The sequence below is a fragment of the Lacerta agilis genome, chromosome 1 (assembly GCF_009819535.1).
Source record: "Lacerta agilis isolate rLacAgi1 chromosome 1, rLacAgi1.pri, whole genome shotgun sequence".
NCBI classification, from domain to species: domain Eukaryota; kingdom Metazoa; phylum Chordata; class Lepidosauria; order Squamata; family Lacertidae; genus Lacerta; species Lacerta agilis.
In genome coordinates, this window is record NC_046312.1 from 132,340,010 (window position 1) to 132,361,886 (window position 21,877).

Here is a 21,877-nt window from a genome sequence, read left to right on the forward strand (position 1 = left end):
TTTTGTTCCAATTTGTCATGGTGATGTTGGTGATGTTGGTGATTAAATTTCTATCTCAGCCTTCATCCCAAAGGAGCCAAGGATGGCAAACAGCAAAGTAGCAAAAGTAATGAAATTAACCATAAAGCAAAACATTTTAACAGTGATTAACAACACCCACATCTAAAACTGTTTAAAATTGTGTTGTACTCCACTGAGAAACAGGTGATATGAGTGTATTGGCAGATGGGATATGTGAGGTATAGCCAGAGACACTGATTCTCACGAACTCGGAATACATGACTGTGGCCTGCAGAACTCCCTGAGTTGGACTGCGGGGATTCCTAGCGAGAGGGGAGAGCAATTATACAAAGAAATCTACCGTTCCGTTTCTGGGCTCCTCTCTGCATGGTGGGGTTTGCTTCCCATGTCACTGGAAACCATGAGCATGATCCATTATATTTCAGTGCATGCACCGAAAGAGATCCGAAGAGGGGGAGGCCATCTTTTCTCCATTCTTCTTCTGGGCTGATCTTCAGTCATGGGTTGCACAGCACAGCAAACTTTGCCTCTCCTCTCTGGGGTGGTAGTTGCTTGTGCACCTAAAGTGTGTGTGTTTTTGTGTGTGTGTGTGTGTGTGTGTGTGCATACTTTCACTATGGAATTGTGGGTTTCCAGAGTTTTGGTGGCACACAATAGATTTATCCCTGGTTCTGCAAAAACTTACTGGAGTGGAAGCACAAATTTACCCCACCCCTGTTTAATTCTGGCCCAAAGGGAATAGCATTCTGGGAAGTGGAGAATTCTTCACCTCAGGCTGTACGTTTTTGTGCTGTATGAGTGAAAAGTGTATTTATATTGCATCTTCTATTTTGATGGCTGACAGATTATGAGAACAACACAGTTAAAATGGTTAAGGAACACCAGTCTTGTAATATAAACCTAGGACAGGAGTGGAGCTGCTATGGCCTGATCTCTGGCGCCAGCATTTTCTTAGTGAAAATAGGGAGACCTGACGGTGTCTCCAAATCCAAGTTTTGCACAGGGAAGTCTGGGAGTTTGCTTCATAGCCATAAATTATACTTCAGTGGCATTTTTGTTGTAGCTGCATGATTGGGATTCATTTGGACAGACTCTCTGCTATTTGCAATGTTGTGTTTTGTGGTTTCAGGATACTTTAGATTTTGATTGCCAAGGTCTGTCATGTTTAGTTTTCAGTACTACATAAGACATGAAAGTTAGGTTTTTAGGATTTGTGGTGTTTGTATTTTGTATTAGCTGTGTTGCAGTGGGGGCCCTCTTTGGGCACAGAGAATTGCAGGGATGTTTACCATAACCATATGCTAATGTTTAGGTTGTTGTCTTGAGCAAACTGTACATCAAGCTATTCTCTCTCTCGTGGGTTGCAGCTGTAACTAGGAAACATAATATTCCCTTCCCAGTAATGAAGGCCTGCTATTGGACTTCAAGCAAATAGCAAATTTCCCACATGGGACTTTTAGATAAAAGGGTAATGTGTCAAGGATTGGACGGGCAGTGTATGTGTCAACATACCAGAATTAACTAACTAACCAAGGCATTTCAAAATATACTATTTTATCCAAAAGCAGCACCTGATTTTCCAGAGATTGGTTTGAAAGCCACTAAAGGTACTTTTATTTATCCCTACCCAGAGCAGCTAGGAGCAAGACTGAGTTGGCCTGGAAAGCAGTGATAGTGGGGGTCAGGCAAAGTAGCCGCAAGAGCTGTCTTTAGGGCTGCAGGAGAAATTGGATTCAGTTTGCATTTAAAAGTGAACCTGCCTGGTTTGCACTTTCAGGTGTGTGTGTGTTTGGGGGGGGGGGTAAACCAAAACACAGTTACCCTTCTCCAGATTTTGCAGTAGAATTCTCTAGCCAAGTTATGAGGGCAAAAATGTATATGCTGTGCACAAAAACCAGAGGCAGTTTTAGGGTAGTGTGACTGGCTTGGCCACACTGGGCGCTGCCTTGCAGGGGGAGCCCAAGAGGCAGGGGAGCTGAATTCCAGCCTTGCACATGGCGGCCCCACTGAATTCCGAGAGCCCAGAGTCCACCACTGTAAAAATGCATATATCACGGGATGCAACATACAAAAATATGCTTGTATGAGGAAACTGCTTTACAAAATGTGCACAATTGGGGAAATTGCGTATGAAAAATACAAAGCAAGGTGTATGAGGATAAATTTGTACAGAAATCCTGATGAATTTTCTCGAGGCCTTTTAAAAAAAAGGGGGGGGGGAATGAATTGCTGTGGAAATGTGAAGAAATGAACTTAAGATTGCCAGCCCTAGCTGTCAATGGCTACAGGGGTGTCAACTTGAATAAAATATGGGGGGGCAGGTAAGCCCTTCCCCACATAATTGATCACAAGATACGGCACATGCACACCATCTGAATGGCAATGCCCAGCGCTTTTTTAAAAAAAGAAGATAAAAAGGTGCCAGTAACCATGAAGTTGTTACAGTAAGTTTCACACTTTTAACATTGGGGGGGGGGGTTGCCGGTATTGTGTACCCTTGAGTACCCCCAGAAAAAAAAATGCTGGCAATGCCTATCAAGTGTGTGGGTGCCCAGCTGCCTCCAATGTACCCCTGAGGGCTTCTGAGGAGCCTCTTCGTCCATTCACGCCCTGTCCCTGCTTTGAGTTTTTTTCATTTCTTGGGAGGATTTTCTAGTGACATTCCAGCAAATAAAACTTTGGTGCAGAAAGTCCTAAAATGACTGAATATGATTCACTTCCATGAGATAAGGCAGAATCTCCATTTTATCCCACTGCACCAATCTTCTCTGAGACATCCTTGGAATGTCAGATCACCCAAACACAAGAAAAAAATTTGTCATGAAGTAACAACTCTTTTAAAGGCACAACCCACGCAGCCTTGGGTTTTCAGGAAGCTCCTGAAAGCCTCTCCCACTATTAGGTTTACACCACCCCATTCTGAAATGCTAGGAATTACGTAGCATTGAAGGCTGGCCTGGAAACTCCATCCATTCTACATGCCGTTATTAATTAACCTACGACAAAATGCCTCTTTTGCTTTGTGCGCTGATAAACTATCAAGCCTTTCCATTCAAGAACATAAAGTATATTACCTTGCTTAAGAGACCTGTGTTTGACAACAAACCTTCTGTGGTTCGAAATCTCACAAATCAGATTTGGATGGCATTTGGTCTGCTACCTGAAATAATTTCCTCCCATGTGGTAAGCAACATGGAAATATAAAGGGGTGGTGTGCTATATTTCTCACTAGCTGATTTCTCCATTTTCTGCTTTGGCGTCAAAACTTTGTTTCCTTTATTAATATTTATATATATATATATACTAATAAGACATTATTAGCACTAGTTGGTTAAGGCAGAAGTGTGAGCTGGTAGGAATGAAGTGCCCTGCCCTGCCCTGCCCTGCCCTCCCCACCTCCCTCCAGAAACCAGGAAGGGGAAAAAGATACTGCAGGAAACATTGCTTAATAGGAGCACAATGCCAGTGTTTATTGTATGATTTAGCGTATACATACGATAGATACATGGATAGAGGCCAATGGCTTAGATGAGCAGAATGACTATGTTTTATCTTAGGCCAAAAGGAGACATTAGGCGATGTTCTTTACCTCTTTTGTCCCTGGGGCTTCTCTCTAAATGGGTAAAGCACTTGTGAGGAGCCTTCGGTTGGGGGTGGCCCCCGCCTTCCACTGGTCCTTTGCGCAACAGCTACGTTATCTGATAAAAATAGCCCTGGGGAAAAGAACCGTGGAACTAAAGGCAGCACGCGCTTCTGCCCTTCGACTGCATCATGAAACTAATGGACATCACTGGAGGGGATGTGGGACACGTAAAAGGCTGGTGGCAAATGAGACACATTTCAGAGGCCCTGCGTGGATGTGGGTGCTGCAAGGGGAAAATGCTTCCCGGCATAAGAGGATTCCTGCCAGCGATGCAGTGAGTTGTCTTAGCAGGAGCCTTTGGTGCTTTCTGTGGGTTTGTTCACAGGGCAAAGCTTTACAAGCAAAGGAGGGAGGGGCACACATTTTAAGGGTCCTTTGTATATCCCTCAGTGTGTGGTAAAAATTGTGTTCCTGTACCTCCATGTGTCTGAGTGCCAGTCACATGGGCATGGTGCCATATAAATCCTGGACATTCAGGGTGACACTGTATGGTTGTGTAAAAAAAAAGTTTGGATTTCAGTAAAAGAAAAGAAATTAAAATGGAAATGAATCGAATGTGGAATTTGAAGCACTTTAACAGAAACTCCAGATGGACTACGTGAGGGCGAAATGTTAATTGTGCCCTTTGGCTCACGGTACCAATTTATTTGGGGATGAATTTGAGAGTTTGTCATAACATTTGATTTATCCTGAGGAGGTTTCAAAGGATACCTGAAGAAGACAGTACAATTCTATACAATTCAGAAGTAAGCTGAAATCAGGGTTGAAAGCTAACTATCCTATCACTTACAGGTAGGTAGCCATGTTGGTCTGCCACAGTCAAAACAAAATAAAAAAATTCCTTCCAGTAGCACCTTAAAAAGGTAAAGGGACCCCTGACCATCAGGTCCAGTCGTGTCCGACTCTGGGGTTGCGACGCTCATCTCGCTCTATAGGCCGAGGGAGCCGGCGTTTGTCCGTAGACAGCTTCCAGGTCATGTGGCCAGCATGACAAAGCTGCTTCTGGCGAATCAGGGCAGCGCACGGAAACGCCGTTTACCTTCCCGCTGGAGCGGTCCCTATTTATCTACTTGCACTTTGACGTGCTTTCGAACTGCTAGGTGGGCAGGAGCTGGGACCAAGCAACGGGAGCTCACTAAGTTTGTTCTTGGTATGAGCTTTCGTGTGCATTTTGTATCTGAAGAAGTGTGCATGCACACGAAAGCTCATATCAAGAACAAACTTAGTTGGTCTCTAAGGTGCTACTGGAAGGAATTTTTTATTTTGTTTATCCTATCACTTATTTATCATGACAACTTGCAGAGGGAAGAAGTCAGGTCTGCAACTGTGAGCGTATCTGCCTATCGCAATATTTGACCTTCAACAGCAATTCAGATGTGCTTCCTTGAGCCTCTACTTAATGTGCTTATCAGAAGTAAGAGAAAGAATTTTGCATTCCTCTACTAGAGCATATGGAATAGGGGATTCTTTTCATATCTCATTTAAGCATTGTTACTCATAAGCCTGCTCTTCATCCACCTAAAGCTCTGCAAAGACACATGCCACTATAACGTGGAAGGAATGGCATGGCCATACAAGCATCTCCGCCTCTGCTCTGCCCAGTGTTGTCTATGAGGTGCCAGGGATCAGACCTTGAAAAGTCCTGACCTTCCACTCAGCCATGGTTCCCCCAGTTTCTGCCATTTTACTTCCTGCCATTTTAGTTTCTCATCTCTCTCTCCCCCACCCCATTTCTGCAACTCTGACAGCCATCTGTCAGGAATGCTTTGATGGTGTTTCCTGCTTGGCAGGGGGTTGGACTGGATGGCCCTTGGGGTCTCTTCCAACTCTAGGATTCTATGCCCTACATGGAGAAATCTGAGCAGAAAGCCTCTCTGACTGGTGCCTGTGCAACCACGGCCTGCACTCCTGGCTAAGCACCAGAGCCCTAACACATTCCAGAGACAGAGCCGCAAGACGTTGGCATGGCAAAACCAACAAAGAGTTCTGTGAACCTTGAAGGCTGACAAAAACCTATGTATTATGGTGCAAGTCAGTGGGGAGGAAGAGGGTCAGAGGTCTGTGCTGCTCCTACCCTCTTTGGTGGACTTCCCATGAGCATCTGGTTGGCCACTGTGGGAAATGGCCTGGTCTAGCAAGGCTCTCCTTGTGCCCTGTGTTGCCACGGGGCTCCAAAATGGGCTCTAGTTCATTTATGATGCCGTAGTAAATTTGTTAGTCTTCAAGGAACCGCAGGACACTTGGAGAAGAATCCCACGTTCCATCAGAGCAAGTGCTTTGGCTTGCCAGGCAGACTGTTGCCCCTTTCCTCCTCTGCGTGCTGTTCTGGGGTTTCTCTAGCATCTGATACTAAAAGGCAGCTAAGGATGCAAGCCTAGCATTCTGCCTTCTGGTTCCATATTCCAGACCCTTGAAAAAACCCTCCTATTACTGCAGGGCACTGTGAAATCCTGAGCACTGAAACCTGCATGACATGACTGTAATTCACCAGCCCAAATGATCAGAATATGGACGCATACTTTAGCAGTGCATGAAGAAAAAACATTTTAGCTACGAGTCAATCCTAGAACAGAAATTCCTTTTACTGTGTGCTGCTGCAATGAATGTAGGAACCAAATTTCAAAGGGATGTTGCCCAGAGAATTCTTTTCCAAAGTAACCTGCTTCTTTCCTGTTTCCTGACTCAGGCAGTTCTCGCTTTTGCCCCCTTGAAGGAAAATTTGTAGATCTAGCACTCCAGGTGAACAGATGGAAAGAAGAAAAGAAAGCAAATAGAATGAGGGGATGAAATCTTGAGTTGAGTTCTTAGAAGACTTCATTCTGTTCAAGAGCGATGGGTCATCACAGGCTTCTGTAAAGTATCAAAACATTGATGAGAACCCTTCTGGTATCAATGAGGATGGGCCAAAATTGCTCACCCACATTCACCATCTCACTATTTGCAGGGTGTGAAGGTGGTTGTTTCAGAGATACTCAGTGAGCAGGGACAAAACAGGGTGGTAAGCTGCTCTGGTTAGCTGTGCAGGCCCTGCTGTCCCTTCGGCTCACACGAGTCCAGAGGGACCGTGGGGCTTGCACAGCTGACATTAGGGGGAACTTCTTCCCCGTGCAACTGCTGAGCTGATACAGGCGATTCCCCATTTTATGCAATTTTACTGCTGTGCACAGGGGTTGGAATGTAACCCCACCTAAATGGAGAGTCGCCTGTAGTGCACCCTTTTCACTGAACAGGGTTCTGCCACTAATAAAGTCATAGGAAAAAAGATATCCACAATGCTATCTTACTTGTCTTGGAAGCACCCCAAGGCTGAGACAGTTAAAGGGTTAAAGCAGAACCCAACAATGCACACATGTCAAGGACAAAAAGTTTGGGCGATTATATGGCTGTCACCAAAAGGCATGGTGCTTTCATTTTGTGAAATTTATAATCAGCTGGTTTTCATTCTGTCTAATGTCTGATAAGGAGTGTTGCATAATTCAAGGATATGCATGTTCTCATATTAACAGGGAAAAACAGAAAGACAGTCACCAAGGAAAAAAGTATAAAATACTCAGCCGTGACAATCCCGGCTTGTAGTAAAGATATAACCCAAACTTAACTAAACGCAACTCCAAAAAATGGGGTGAGGGCCCCTAAACAACTATGTGGAATAAGACTTAATCATGTTTTTGTAGCATCTTGTCACAGGAGCCCATGCGGCTTCGTTTTTTCAAAGTAATGAGTTTTATTATCAAAATTGTTTAGGTTAGCTAACCTGAGTTCAACTAACATGAAATAGTTTGGGAGGATTCTCCCCCTACTGCTCTTTATTCTTTTGGTTTGACTTTTGTAGCTTTCTGTAGTTTCTATAATTAATTTCCCTCTGAGGAAACAGACTCTTATCCAGTGAAACGAGGAAGAGCCGGCATCTCGTTAGGGTTTTAGTTATGAGGGTTTTCATTTGAGTTGTATATATTTTTGTCTAATTCCACTTAGTTGTTTAGGGGCCAGCACCCCATTTTTTGGAGTTGCGTTTAGTTAAGTTTGGGTTATATCTTTACTACACCTTCACCTTGTTTTAGGGATTGTCACGGCTGAGTATTTTATACTTTTTTCCTCATATTAACAGGAGCTGGACCCATGAAAGATTGTACCTCTCCCATTTTGAATTGCCTACATACTTATAATCTCTGATCAAGAAACAAAGCTCCATTTTCCTTCTGCATCTCGATTTGGGGTGGCCTGCACTAACTCCTCTCTGCTGTCCCTGGCGAGTCTACCACCTTTCAGCTTATAGAAGGGCAATGAGCTGGATTCTGAATACTTGCCGCAAAGATGTGATCTGCTTTCCTGTTTCTTCCATTTGGATTTCGCTGTGTCAAAGATCCTCTGTAATTGGAGTTCCGAGCAAAGGAATCAGCATTGTCTTGAAAAATGGAAGGCAGAGGCATTTGTTATGACATTGCCACCAACTGTTTTGCTTTAGAGAGCTTTTCTAGAACGATCTGCTTGGAGAGGAAGCCTTTGAGGTGTGTGAAAACAGGAGGCCTATCTGTGAGCCCATTTATCCGTAAAGGTCAGGTGGCTTTCTCCACATCTCCATCATTCAGAAGTTTTGCTGACTGAGTGATTCATAGTCTATTCAGTCACGGGGGGGGGGGGGGAGTCCGATTCAGTCCACATTTAAAAGGGAAAGTACCAAATTTTCACTTTCCCCAAAAGCAAGTGAATGGAATGGAATGGAACGGAAGCACAGCCATCTTTTGAAGTTTGCACTTCTCTGAATCTTGCAGTTCTCCAGCCAAGTAATATGAAAAAAAATGCACCTACTGGGACATGGTGTGCATAATCATGCATATTTTAGAAAATAACATGCAAAATATTAGGGAAATTGCTTTGCAAAAAGTGTGTATGCTAGGTAAAGTGGCACACGAAAATATGTAATAAAAGGAGAAATCTGCAAATTAAAATACTGATAATTTTCACGAGGACTTAAAAATAAATAAACTGCAAACTGGTGTGGAAATGAGGAGAACCGAACTTAAGCCTGGGAAAATGTGAAACAGAAGAAAAGCAAAATGGGTAGATTTCCCCATCCCTAGTCACAGGACCATCACCTGAACCAGTCCCTGAATTCTCCTCGTTTTCAGAAGCTCGCTCTTATCAACACTGGAATTCTTTTTGTAACCCTCCATTGCTGATACACACAATTTTTTAAACACATAGCCTGTGCACAGTGCTGCCAAGTGCCTCAGAAACATTATCTTGCTGTCATCTTTAGAACAGTTCTGTGATGTGAGAATGACCCCTGCCATATGGGAGGCTGAGTGAGAGGAAGGTCTCTTTTCCAAGGCCACCTCAGTTCATGGCAGAGGTAAGATGTGAAGCAAGGACTCCCCAATTCGTAGCTCACTGCATCAGCTCTTAATATTTTTTGAGCACAGTGAGTTCAGGCACCAGTTAGAGAGGGACGCAGATGACTTGGTTTCTGTAGCTTGGAGCTGGCTGGCATTTCAGGGTGTGGGGAATGGCACAACATGGGCACAAAATGTATCTTGCTGGCAGCATTTCAGGACACATTTATATAGCAATTTATACCGCATGAAGTTATTTATACCAGGCCAAAGTACCACTCAATGTGGTTAACATTTTACATTCTCTTATGTCCGGGTGTAAATGACTATGGATCAAATCTAATTGTCTGTGAAACCTAATGAAGGAAACAGCTGTACAGGTTTATAGGTGGCCGTTTCTAAGATTCAGAGGGCACAGCAACACCTCAGACTAGTCCAGTGAGAAAAGACTTCATTCCCCTTTCATGGACAATGATGCTGAGACTTAACCCCCCCCCCCCCCGCAACACACACTTTGTAACGTGTCTGTGAAGGAGGTCTGGCTGAGAGAAGTCCTGCCATCTCTTGGTGGCTTCATGGCTAAGTGGGGATTTAATCCCAGATCGACTTGTTTTAAGCCCAACACTCTAGTCAACTACACTGAACCCACACTTTTCAAGACATTGTCCAGTAATCATTCCACTAGTCTGCACTACACTTCAAAAACTGCACTGGCCAAATTTGCAAAGTCCCATCTTTTAAAAAAGCATGCCTATTACTGCTGCAGGGTGAATCCGGCACATGTGAATAAAACAGCAGGATAAGATTTCAGTATACTATGGATGACTCAGAGTGAGTGGCATCATATTTTTGCTTGCTAGCCCAGACTGTTCAGTACTGGGGGGGGGGGGCTATGACATTATGCTATTACCATAACAATCTTTCAGGCAAAGACTATCCTTGCAAAAACACAACCTCACTTCTGAGCTCTAGTTGCAAACTCCTGAACCTTCATGGAACTACAAAGGTGAGAGAACATTGGCACACTGCGCTCTTGTTGCCCATGTTGGGGGACTCTACCTGCTCGTCTGTCTATCTGCAGAAGTATTCCAAGTGACTTACAACATAAAACCACAAAAGTACAATCAAAACCCACATCAATATGTTAAACCACGAAACTCCTTAATACAGCCAATTATCCACCACTAAAAAAAAAATCACATACAATTCATAGCATAAAAGAGTACTGTAACAATGACCAAAACAAGAAACACCCATTCATTTTAAAATGACCTTTGACACACACAAAAGTTTCCCCTTGTTCTGAAAGTGTTATACTTGGTTTTTAGCAAGTTGCAAAAGCCTAGCTGGCCAAAAACTAGCTGTGGGGTCACCCCTTCTGGTGGCACACGTGTCCACAGGGATCTACCATGCAGCCATGAACAAAAGCAACTCGGCCTTAAAAGAACTCAAGTGGTCTGGGGACATATTCTGACAACACTTCTTGACCTCGGGCACATATGCCTCACCTTGGGCATCAATGGTGCCCAAATATAGAACTTGTGCCAGCATATTTGCATGGGCAATGATTTGGACTTTGTTTCCATGGATTCTGCATGTATATTTTAAGAAGTAAATGTTGTTGTTGTTGTTCAGTCGTTCAGTCGTGTCCGACTCTTCGTGACCCCATGGACCAGAGCACGCCAGGCACGCCTATCCTTCACTGCCTCCCGCAGTTTGGCCAAACTCATGTTAGTAGCTTCGAGAACACTGTCCAACCATCTCATCCTCTGTCGTCCCCTTCTCCTTGTGCCCTCCATCTTTCCCAACATCAGGGTCTTTTCTAGGGAGTCTTCTCTTCTCATGAGGTGGCCAAAGTACTGGAGCCTCAACTTCAGGATCTGTCCTTCTAGTGAGCACTCAGGGCTGATTTCTTTGAGAATGGATAGGTTTGATCTTCTTGCAGTCCATGGGACTCTCAAGAGTCTCCTCCAGCACCATAATTCAAAAGCATCAATTCTTCGGCGATCAGCCTTCTTTATGGTCCAGCTCTCACTTCCATACATTACTACTGGGAAAACCATAGCTTTAACTATACGGACCTTTGTCGGCAAGGTGATGTCTTTGCTTTTTAAGATGTTGTCTAGGTTTGTCATTGCTTTTCTCCCAAGAAGCAGGCGTCTTCTAATTTCGTGACTGCTGTCACCATCTGCAGTGATCATGGAACCCAAGAAAGTGAAATCTCTCACTGCCTCCATTTCTTCCCCTTCTATTTGCCAGGAGGTGATGGGACCAGTGGCCATGATCTTAGTTTTTTTGATGTTGAGCTTCAGACCATATTTAGCGCTCTCCTCTTTCACCCTCATTAAAAGGTTCTTTAATTCCTCCTCACTTTCTGCCATCAGGGTAGTATCATCAGCATATCTGAGGTTGTTGATATTTTTTCCGGCAATCTTAATTCCGGTTTGGGATTCATCCAGCCCAGCCTTTCGCATGATGAATTCTGCATATAAGTTAAATAAGCAGGGAGACAATATACAGCCTTGTCGTACTCCTTTCCCAATTTTGAACCAATCAGTTGTTCCATATCCAGTTCTAACTGTAGCTTCTTGTCCCACATAGAGATTTCTCAGGAGACAAAAGAAGTAAATACCTGAACATGAAGTAGTTTGAAGTCATTGGGTCTGAAGTATGAAACAGCTGAACTATTCTGCAAATGGAGGGGGAAAGATTTTGCTGCTGCTGTTTAAATCAGCAACTTGAAACGTGGTACCAGAGGCCTGGGGCAAGTGGTCGTTATTTAGCTACTGGTACTTGGATTTCTACATTTATTCTTGCTGTGGCAGCAAATAAATGCTTTGGGGGACATTTAACTGGATCTGTCTATGAGTGGAACAAACTTCCACTCATGCTATGGGATTTCCCCTTCCTCTGGAGCAGATTTGCACAACCTGGAAGATTGAAAGAGGAGAAGAAAGAGGAGGTCCTGTTGCTGGAGGAGGAGTCAATTTGGAACTATGTTGGAGATCACCCTTTGGATGGAACTATTCTGCCAGAAATCTTTACACAAAGTCACAAAGTCTGATTTCCAATCTGAAAAGTTTTGCCAACAAGACAAAATCAGGGGGGTGGGATGGGCCAAAGGGGAAAGCAGAGTCCTGAAACACACACACACACACACACACACACACACACACACACACACACTTGTGGCTCCTTAGAAGCTTACGCATTTTTTCAGCAGGCCTCCCCGAAATAGGGGGTAAAGCAGCAACACCATAATATTTTGTTTGCAGATTCATGTCATGCAAAGGTAATAAATGGTGTTCACACTAGTGTGTTCTGTTGCTTTTAAAATTCCATCAGGACTCCCTCTGGGATGGGACTGCAGCTCTTCCAAAATAATCTTCCAATTTACTACTGTCTGTTTCCAATTTCTCCTATCTGCATATTTCCCTCAGCTACTTGGTGCATCATCGCCCCCCCCCCCCCCCGGGAGGAGAGAGTGGCAGGAGGATGTGTCTCCTCTCCCCTTCCAGTCTGAAAACTGTGAGTGATTAGGCTCCTCTCCTTTGACTGTGTTTTCACTCTGTCTGCATAAGCAGAGTGAAAAGTCAACCAGTTTATCTTTCTGCCCTGTAAGGGTGACTTCTTGGGGAACAACGCAGATGACATTGCACAGCCCAGGTCAAGAAATATACTCCTTCACCATTCAAGTTTAATGGTAAGGATTTGGGGCGCTCTGTGGGAGAATGACTGCTTTTTTCCCATTCCCCACCAGCCCTTCTACAAAAGGGGTTTATCATTAGCATTTAATAATACCAAACACACGTACAGTGTGTTTCAAGTGTTCAACACACTGGCCTATAGATCTATGAAAACCACAGGCAAACATCTCTGCCCATTTCGGTGCTGTGACTGAGATGAGCTGTGAATAAGGAAGCAAGAGGCAACTTACCCAGAAGCTGTGCAGCTGCCACAGGAAATTAATTTTGGAAAATTTGCAGCATTTTACCATTGTGAAAAAAACATGGGGCACCAGGGGGGCAGCTGAACACAGTGGCCTGAACTTTGTTGGAATTTTTAAGAAGAGTCACTGTTGCCCAAAAAATTGTTGGGGGAAGTCACAGAAAACCTAGAGAAGAAATGGCTCATGGCATGGATCAACATTTCACTCCTAGCCTACTCAAGACTTTAAATTTTACAAGTCAGTATAAGCCCGTTTTAGAATGAAATCTGAAAGGTAGAATGTTTGAAGTCAGGCCAAGAATTTGTAAATCTGTCGATTTTATGTTTTTCTTTTTTTCTTAGTTCATTGTGAGCCATTTAAAATTTCTCAAGGAAATTGATTAATTTTGAAAGTTATAATACTTTTAAAGCTGTCTTGTGTTTTATATTATCAGACAATCCTGCAAAAAGACTAACTTTCAGGGAGAGATTTTATGGTTTTCTTAGTTGCTCAGAACATTTCTTTGTATGTGGACAGATCAGGGTCCACAACTTCAGAGACCCCGAACAGACAATAACTGAACTCTAGCTATACTTTGGACAGGGGATTTCCAGGCTTACTGCAAAAACTCTCCCTCTCCAAACCACTAAGCATTTCCCCCTACTTCATACATAAATAAGCACAAGTCTTACTTGCAGTTTCAAGTGAAGTGTTGAATTTTCTCCTCAACACATGTGGCATGGACATCACCTAAAAGGAGCACAAACTTAATCAGAGTGCAAACAAGCCAATGTGTGGATCAGCATTCACCGTGGCTCTTCTAACTCAGCTTCAGCACAGCTTTTCTGAAACTTCATTCACACCTGATGGACTGTCTTGCCCAACCCACAGTAACATTTATATTATGGTGTGTAAGCACAGTTAGAGACATTAGGAATGTTAAGCAACCTCTTCTTCTCTCCTCTCCACCCCCTCACCTCTATGGGGTGGTTGATCCCAACTATGTTCAGTCTAGTCCTGTTTGCAGTGGGCAGTTTTATCATGTTGGGTGTCAAGAGACCAACAGAAGTACTGCGAAGACCTTGGGACTAGCATTCCTCGCCAACCAGAGTTAAGGAAAGGGCAGGTTTCTGTTTTGAGGTTCCTAGGGTACAGTTCGAGTGGTGGGCTTCAGTTTATCTTGGTTGCTCTTAGCTTGTGTTCTGCCTTTCCTGTGTATTTATGTTTGGAGACAGCAAATAACCTGCCCTCTAGACTGTTTAAAATGTAGGAATGCCCAGCTATTCTTCCATGTGTGTGTGTGGGGGGGGTGGGTGTATACACAACCCCCCCCCATACACATGCATAAGCGCACCCACACTTATACTGTATATAATGCACTCCAAGGAGAAGGGGTCCAGTCCTGCGGTCTTGCACCTTTTTAAGGCATTTGGCAGTCCTACATATTGTGTAGTTATACTTTTATCTTGGTTCTGTATTTTTATCCTGTTTAATATTTGTGTAAAGGATGATGGGGGTGGATGGAATGCTCTTAATATGGCCCCTTGCATATCCACTCCAGCAAACCTCCATTGTGACATTTTAGGCAAAATGTTGTTTTTTTAAATTCATATATATCTGCACTCTTTTTCTAAAAATAAAAAATTCTAAGGCACTTTTTACTTTTTTAAAAAATCTGGCTGCTAGAGTCACAGCCATCTTTCCCTCCTTACAAGGCCATTGTAAGGGACACTCTACATGGGAGCAGCCATATTTTTCTCCATACACAAACCCAGGAATGGGTGGCATGCTGAAATGCATGACTGGTTCCAGGACTATATAGTCAAAAGATTTCAATGACCAACAGCAAGCAGCTAGACATTGTTGTTGTTTTTAAGAGAGCCAGGGAAGCCCTACAAAAGCACGAACAGAGAGAAGTTCAAAGTTCAAAGCTGCATGCCAATGTTCTGTTCCGTTTTGTCTCTTTTTCAGTTTTATTCAGTTTGCACTGTTTAATCCCCATGGCAGCCCCTAACACAGTTTTATCTCTTGGCCAGAAAATTGCTAACGGATTCTGGTCTCGCTTGCCTCTCAGTAAGGCATGTGCACTCACTTTGAAATCACCGGCTGATGCTGCGACAGGAGTGTCTGGACTCTGATCTTCTAGAGAACTATAAGAGTTCCTGGGAGGCTGAAGGATAAACACCTTGGGGGTGGAAGAAATGAAAAATATTGCTCTGCTTTGCTGTAGAGCAAAAAACAGACCAAGAAGCACACCTCAACTAGAAAGCGGCAGGTGACGTCAAGATGGCTCCCCCTCCCTTTCCTGCTCCCTCAGCCCCACCCCCTGGCTGGTGTCCTGTTCAGAGAGTACCTGGCTACTGGCTTGTGCACCTCCACCGGCTATGTGCAAAGCCAAACTAAAACGAGATATCTACTGCATATAATGTTGCAAAAGGAATGAGTGAGACTGTTGGAAGAGTATCCCCTGGTGTGTGGCGCTTGCATGCAGTCTGGGGGTACTCCTGTAACCAAGGGGCTACTGGCCATGGTGGCTCTTCTCTGCCTTTGAATTCAGGGATTGCAAGCAGCTGTTGTGCTGGTGTCCTTCTTGCAGGCTTCCCAGGGACACCTGGCTGGTCACTGTGAGAACAGGAGGCTGGACTACATGGGTCTTTGGCTTACGTCCTTTGGTGATCAAACTTAGGCAAATCCTGATTCCTACATAATATTCACAGAGCTGTGGATAAGAGCTGTAACCACCAAACAGTAGTACGTATTAGTATTATTAGTATTGTTATTAATATTTGTTAAAGTTTACTTCAGATAAATTCATAGCAATTGCTTTTACTTTTGTCCACAAACCTGCTTTCTCCACCCATTCTCTTTTGCTGCCTCTTATGCCTATAGCTTCCTGCCAGAACATCTCTAAGACGTTGCCCTTCTGCCTTCAAGCACCAATGCAAAATGCATCTTAACTAAGATATCCTTGACTTAACTCCTTGGTCCTTATCCCCAACGGAAACAAAGCCTAAGTCCACATAATGGCATAATATGCCTCTCCTTCTCTGCTCTTGCCTTCCTTCCCTAACCTCTCTAAAGCTTAAGTGTGAACTCCTCAGGGCAGGGACCCATTTTTTGCTATAAAGAGCTATATAAATGAAATTATTAAGAACTCAGGTGTGAAGCACAATACTGAACATGCCCACTCTGAAACCCCACCAAGTGCAATCGGATCTACTGCCAGTAAGTATGCTTAGAATCACAACCCTAGAAAGTAACAACGTGTCGTCCACAGGCAAAGCGTCTTCTTCACTGAAACCCGTTTATGGAAAACCTTCCATGACTCTAAGCTCAGTCCCTGCCCACTTCCACAAATGCTAGGGTGCCATTCAATTATTGCAGCTGAATTTTATTTATTACTGCAATACTAATGGCCTCCAACCTGTTTTAAACTGAACTACATTGACCAAAAGGTCTCCTTCCAGAGTTCATGAGTAAGTATTTCCATTCTTTGCAAAACTCTGGTCTACTCACCTGGGTGCTTGATTTCTTCTTAGACTTTTCCACTGGTTTAACAGTCAGGCCAGCAGCACTGAGAGCAGCTATTCGAGATTCTATGTCAGATACCTTGAGAGCAAAGAGCCCATGTCATTTCCCAGTGAAGGTAGTTATGGTGCAGGTAAGCAGGACATAAAACACCAGACATTCTCAAAAGTATGCTTCATTCAATGCGTTTTATGGGATTCACTCTGATTTCACAGCAGTAACCTGGAGGTCATGTGCTAGCAGTGGTGAGACATGAACCGATTATTACTTTTCCACCCCCACCCCACCCTGTATCCTCACGAATCATCCAGTAAGGGTGTTTCAAGTGCCAAAGGGAATAGCCAAGTCTGATTTGGGCGAGGAACATATCACCGCTTGGAGAACCACTACAACAAAAGTAGGCTGACCGGCAACATTTTGGGGCATATTGCTTCATATATTGCAACTTCTCACTGAATTGCGGATGTTTTATCAGGTTTTTTAAATGTTGTACACAACTCTGAGCTCCTTCAGGAGGGAGAGTGATCTATATTTACAAATAATAATGATTAATTTTCTGCTTTTGCTGTTGAAAGTTTTTGACTTCCCCAAACCAAGGATTACCTCGCTCTCTGTGTGCTGCACTTGTGCCACTGCAAAGGCCACTTTGTCTTCAAGTTCAGAGAGCTCCGAGTCGGTGGTTGTGCTGTGGCAGGCCCCATCGCCTCGGTCTCTTGGCCTCTTCTCTAGCCCAGATGCTTTTCCCGCAGAAACAAACACCTGGAGCCAACAATATTAAGTCACCTTCCAGATAGGGATTTTTAACATATTATCTCCCACATCTGGACTAGTGTCTACACTCCCGTAAGCCCAATCTAGGCAAGGCTATAACAGAGCTGGAAACAGTGAAACCCAAATGGTTATAGGGTCAACGCATCTTCCTTGTGACAAAAGGCTTAAGAATTTGGGGCTTTGGGGTTAGAAAAAAGATGGTGACTAGGGGAGGGAGAGGATAGAGGTTTATCAAAGTAGGCAGAACGTGGAAAAAGTGGACGGACAAATTATTTTTCTTCCTCTCATATTGTAACTTTAAACGGTAAAGGTAAAGTGACCCCTGACTGTTAAGTCCAGTCACGGACGACTCTGGAGTTGCGGCGCTCACCTTGCTTTATTGGCTGAGGGAGCCGGCGTTTGTCTGCAGTCAGTTTTTCCAGGTCATGTGGCCAGCATGACTAAGCTGCTTCTGGTGAACCAGAGCAGCGCACGGAAACACCGTTTACCTTCCCGCCGGAGCGGTACCTGTTTATCTACTTGCACTTTGACGTGACTTAGGATCGTCTAATTAATTTGATTAGGAGCAAAATCCGGAGAGACAAAATAAAGAATTATTTCACGTAAGGCAGAGTTAATCCATGAAATTCATGGTTACAAGACACGGTCACTAGCTCAGACAACTGGAGAAGGGAACTGAACTGAATATGGGGAGGTTTATCCGTGGCTCTGGGCCATGGCGATGATGCTGAGCCTCCAAGCAAGGGGCAGCCGGTGCCTGGGCAGCCACAGAAGGTGGCAACTGTGGCACACAGGCCCCTGTTTGCTTTGCAACTTCTGCTCTGGCATTTGAAGACACCTGCTTAGTCACCTGATGGGTCCCTTACCTGGCAGACCAACAAATTACTATATAAGGTTTTCTCTCTTTCTGGTAGCTGCAAAGTCTTTAGCATTGGCAGAGAGGGTGATAAAACAGTGGATGGACCGAAGGTTTTCTTCTTAGCTAGATGGCAGTGTAACTGGGTGTGTGTGTGCCTTCATGACAACTATTTTAAATGCTGTATTTTATTACACCCCATAATATTCTATTTATATGCCCTTATAGCTTTTTATCTATCTATTGATTTATTCCGTGGGATTTATTTGTTGCCATCTACTTATTGGGGACGCAGGTGGCGCTGTGGGTTAAACCACAGAGCCTAGGGCTTGCTGATCGGAAGGTCAGCAGTTCAAATCCCCGTGACGGGGTGAGCTCCCATTGCTCAGTCCCTGCTCCTGCCCACCTAGCAGTTCGAAAGCATGTCAAAGTGCAAGTAGATAAATAGGTACCGCTCCGGCAGGAAGGTAAACTGCATTTCCGTGCACTGCTCTGGTTCGCCAGAAGTGGCTTTGTCATGCTGGCCACATGACTCGGAAGCTGTCTGCCGGCTCCCTTGGCCAGTAATGCAAGATGAGCGCCGCAACCCCAGAGTTGGACATGACTGGACCTAATGGTCAGGGGTCCCTTTACCTTTACCTATCTACTTATTGCTTAAGATTTAAGTTGTATTTCTTTCTTTCCCTCTCAGTTTCAAGTCAATATCCTTACTGCTTGCAGCTCAAATTTATTGCTGGTTCTGGTCTATTGATCATAATAAAAATGAATGAATGAATGAATGGCACAGTCAAAGGTGTACTTTACAACCCACCAAAGCCCTGGATTAGCTGTGCCTGACCAGTGAGCCCTGCTAATGACATGAAGATCCTTTGCTTCTGCTTCTCACAAAGATCCCATGGAAGATAGTTTCATATACAGTCGTACCTTGGTTCTCGAATTTAATCTGTTCCAGGAGTCCATTTGACTCCCGAAACAGTTCAAAAACCAAGGCATGGCTTCCAATTGGCTGCAGGAGTTTCCTGCACTCAATCGGAAGCCATGTTGGAAAAACGTTCGCAAATGGGAACACTCACTTCTGGGTTTGTGGTGTTCGGGTGCCAAAATGTCCAAGTACCAAGGCATTCGAGAACAAAGGTACGACTGTACATGGTTTTCAATACCTTATGGGCCAGCAAACAGGTGCACTTTGGCCTCTCACTCACTGGATCATCACCTTGTCATGGTGAGTGGGCTTGCATGTTCCTATAACCCTTGTGAGAGAAGCCATCGGGAGTCTCATACTCCCAGCAGAATCACCCAAGGCGGTAAGGTCAAAGGGGAGGAGCTAGACAAAGAATGATCCAAGAAGTCCTCAATGGCAGAACAGGTGGATGATAACAAGCGGTATGTTACAATGGCTATGAAGGCGGATGAAGGCTGCAGCAGATAAGAATCTACCGGTCCCTGTGATACTCATGCCATTGGAACAGAGCCTGCCTGTGAAGACTGTGCGTTGGTCAGCGTGCACTGATCTACACACATAAAACAAATTAATGCACAGGCGTCTTCCAAAAACCCACCCCAAACCCAAACCCAAAAAAGTCCCATGGTAATTGGCAAATGGTAACGGGGGCAGGACTGTGAAATCTGGAAGCCCCTAGTCATGAACCAGCACATGGGCGGTGGATACAGATTCAGTCGTTCTGACAAAAGGAACAAGGCAGTTGAGCATCTCGGCAGCTGTATCCATGACTGAGCAGCCCTTTTGGGGATCCACTCTGCTCACCCCGAAAAGATGCCCTAAACATAGTCCGCCTCCCTTTTTCCATGACTGGATTACCGCACCCAGCGGGGTATCCACCTAGTGTTCATAAAACACAATTAAACTGGGAAACACTGGCCTGTGAGTGCTCCAATTGGAGAACAGCCTTTCCCGAAGGTGTCATGGACTTCGAAGATGCTCAAACTCAGGACAAAAGAGAGGAAGGCACACTTGGCAAACCCTCACCGTGATCAACTCCTGCATGGAAACCTATGTCCCCACTGTGGATCCAGAATTGGCCTCCACAGTCACTTACGGACTCACTCCTAAGACCGTGTTCATGGAAGACAATTTTACTTGGCTGTGAGGGATCGCCAAAGAAGCAGCAGCACTTTGGCCTAGTTGCTTTTAACTCAGTAGGATTTGTGTGTTTGTGGTGGGGAGGATTGTGTGTGTTTTCTTTTTAACACAGCAGCTGGGAGGGGGGCATTTAACCCTGTTCTCTGCAGCTTGGTCCCAATGACACCCCCGCCCTTAAGCTGTGATTTGCCTTGACAAGGAAGATGACATTGGTCAAATTGTAGCTACAAGACTGGTGATTTTTGGTGTGTATGTCAAACGCATCTCCCTGAAGCTGTTATTTTGAAAGAAATAGGCAACTCAGCAGCCAAGCACCCATTTTCACAAAATGTGCACTACAGCCCTAAATGTAGCCTTTTGCTTTTTGCAAGACTTGGCTGGCTTGATCGTGGTGAATGAGCAGTCAGTGAGCTGGCAAAACTTCTTAGTGTGTATTAGTGATCCTAGAAGACCTCTGACTGGGAAATTCACCTGCAGGAGTGGGCTCTGAGCAGACGACTCTGCAGGTTGTGGGTGCGAAAAACAGCAGCCTGGGACTTTGAAAGACTGCTGAGTTTCTTGATGGAGCTGCTGGAAAGTGCAGAAGGGACGGTGTGGGGAGCTGTGCTGCACAAGGAGCTCCCTGGGGACCTGCCGCCTGCTTGCCTCCACTCAGCTTTCCTATGCCAGAGGCACCAGAGGCTTCAGATGAAGCCCAGCCTTTGGAAGTAGTTGGACCTTCGTCAAAGTAACGCAGTGAGAGCCGTTCAACAGCAGGCAGCGGGATCTTGTGGACCCTCCTTCCTTAGAGGCTTTTAAGCAGAGGTTGGATGGTCCGGGGGTGGGCTAGATGATCCTAAGGATCCCTTCCAACTCTTCTATGATTCTATGAAAGCAGTCTTATCTGAAGTGACCCTTTAGGCTACCTCTGAAGCTTCAGGCCACGATGAGCTTTGAAAGTGTGGCTCTTTTCATGTTCCCACCAGGCCAACTTATACATTTATGAACCTCTTGCAAGCTCCCTGTGGAAGGAAAATGTCAGCGTTCAGGGTGAGGGTCGGGGAGAGTGACTGACAGCCACTGTGTGGTTTGGGGTGGATTTAGCAGGGCTCTCCCTTCACAAGGACACTGAAGCAACCCATCAGAAGTTGTTTCCAGCGCTCGTCTGCATGTCGAGTCTCTTAGGGGAGCCAAAGGGTCAGCCCAAGCCATTTTGCTCCTAGGGGGCCCAGGGCAGCCCACGTGGCACTGCTTCCCACCCCCTGCACTCATCAGCATCATCCTGATTACATTTCTGTAAATCACTGAGAGAACCATAGAGTTTTAGGGTTGGAAGGGACCCTAAGGGTCATCTAGTCCAACCCCCTGCAATGCAGGAATCCTGTCCCTGCATGGGCTTGGAACACCAGCCTTCTGGTTAACAGCAGCTGCCTCACTCGCCCATGCAGGGCCACAGAAGTTGACCCGGCTGGAAGCTGATTCTTATTCCGGGACTGGGGGTGGGCCAGGCATCTTCCACTGCACCTGGAGGTTAGCTTAGCGGGGGACACGGCAGGAAGAGTGGCTGGGGGAACTCTGAACGCTCCCCACCCCTCAGCATCTGCCACACAAGAGGCCCCTTCACTCTGCCCAATGGTAGGGCTGGTGCTGCTCACACAGAAAATTCCTGGCTGAGGTGAGATTGAAATTTGGGATGCAAAATATGGCGCTACACTAG

At 44.9% G+C, this 21,877-nt stretch overlaps 1 protein-coding gene across 5 annotated transcripts in view; it reads right to left on the reverse strand.

Annotated features, from left to right (window-relative positions):
• Positions 1 to 5,934: 5,934 nt before the first annotated feature.
• The window catches only part of MLPH (melanophilin), a 60,279-nt gene continuing 44,336 nt past the window's right edge, over positions 5,935 to 21,877 (reverse strand). For 2 of the 5 annotated variants that reach the window (XM_033172268.1, XM_033172251.1), the window contains 5 exons: positions 17,057 to 17,212; positions 16,442 to 16,534; positions 13,618 to 13,675; positions 7,972 to 8,069; positions 5,935 to 6,514 (listed from right to left, as the gene is read on the reverse strand). In XM_033172268.1, coding sequence (XP_033028159.1) covers positions 6,488 to 6,514; positions 7,972 to 8,069; positions 13,618 to 13,675; positions 16,442 to 16,534; positions 17,057 to 17,212 — 432 coding nt within the window. In that variant the 3' untranslated portion in view covers positions 5,935 to 6,487. The remainder of the gene's footprint in view (positions 6,515 to 7,971; positions 8,070 to 13,617; positions 13,676 to 16,441; positions 16,535 to 17,056; positions 17,213 to 21,877) is intronic. The other 3 variants (XM_033172281.1, XM_033172260.1, XR_004427974.1) reach the window with 2 other exon arrangements.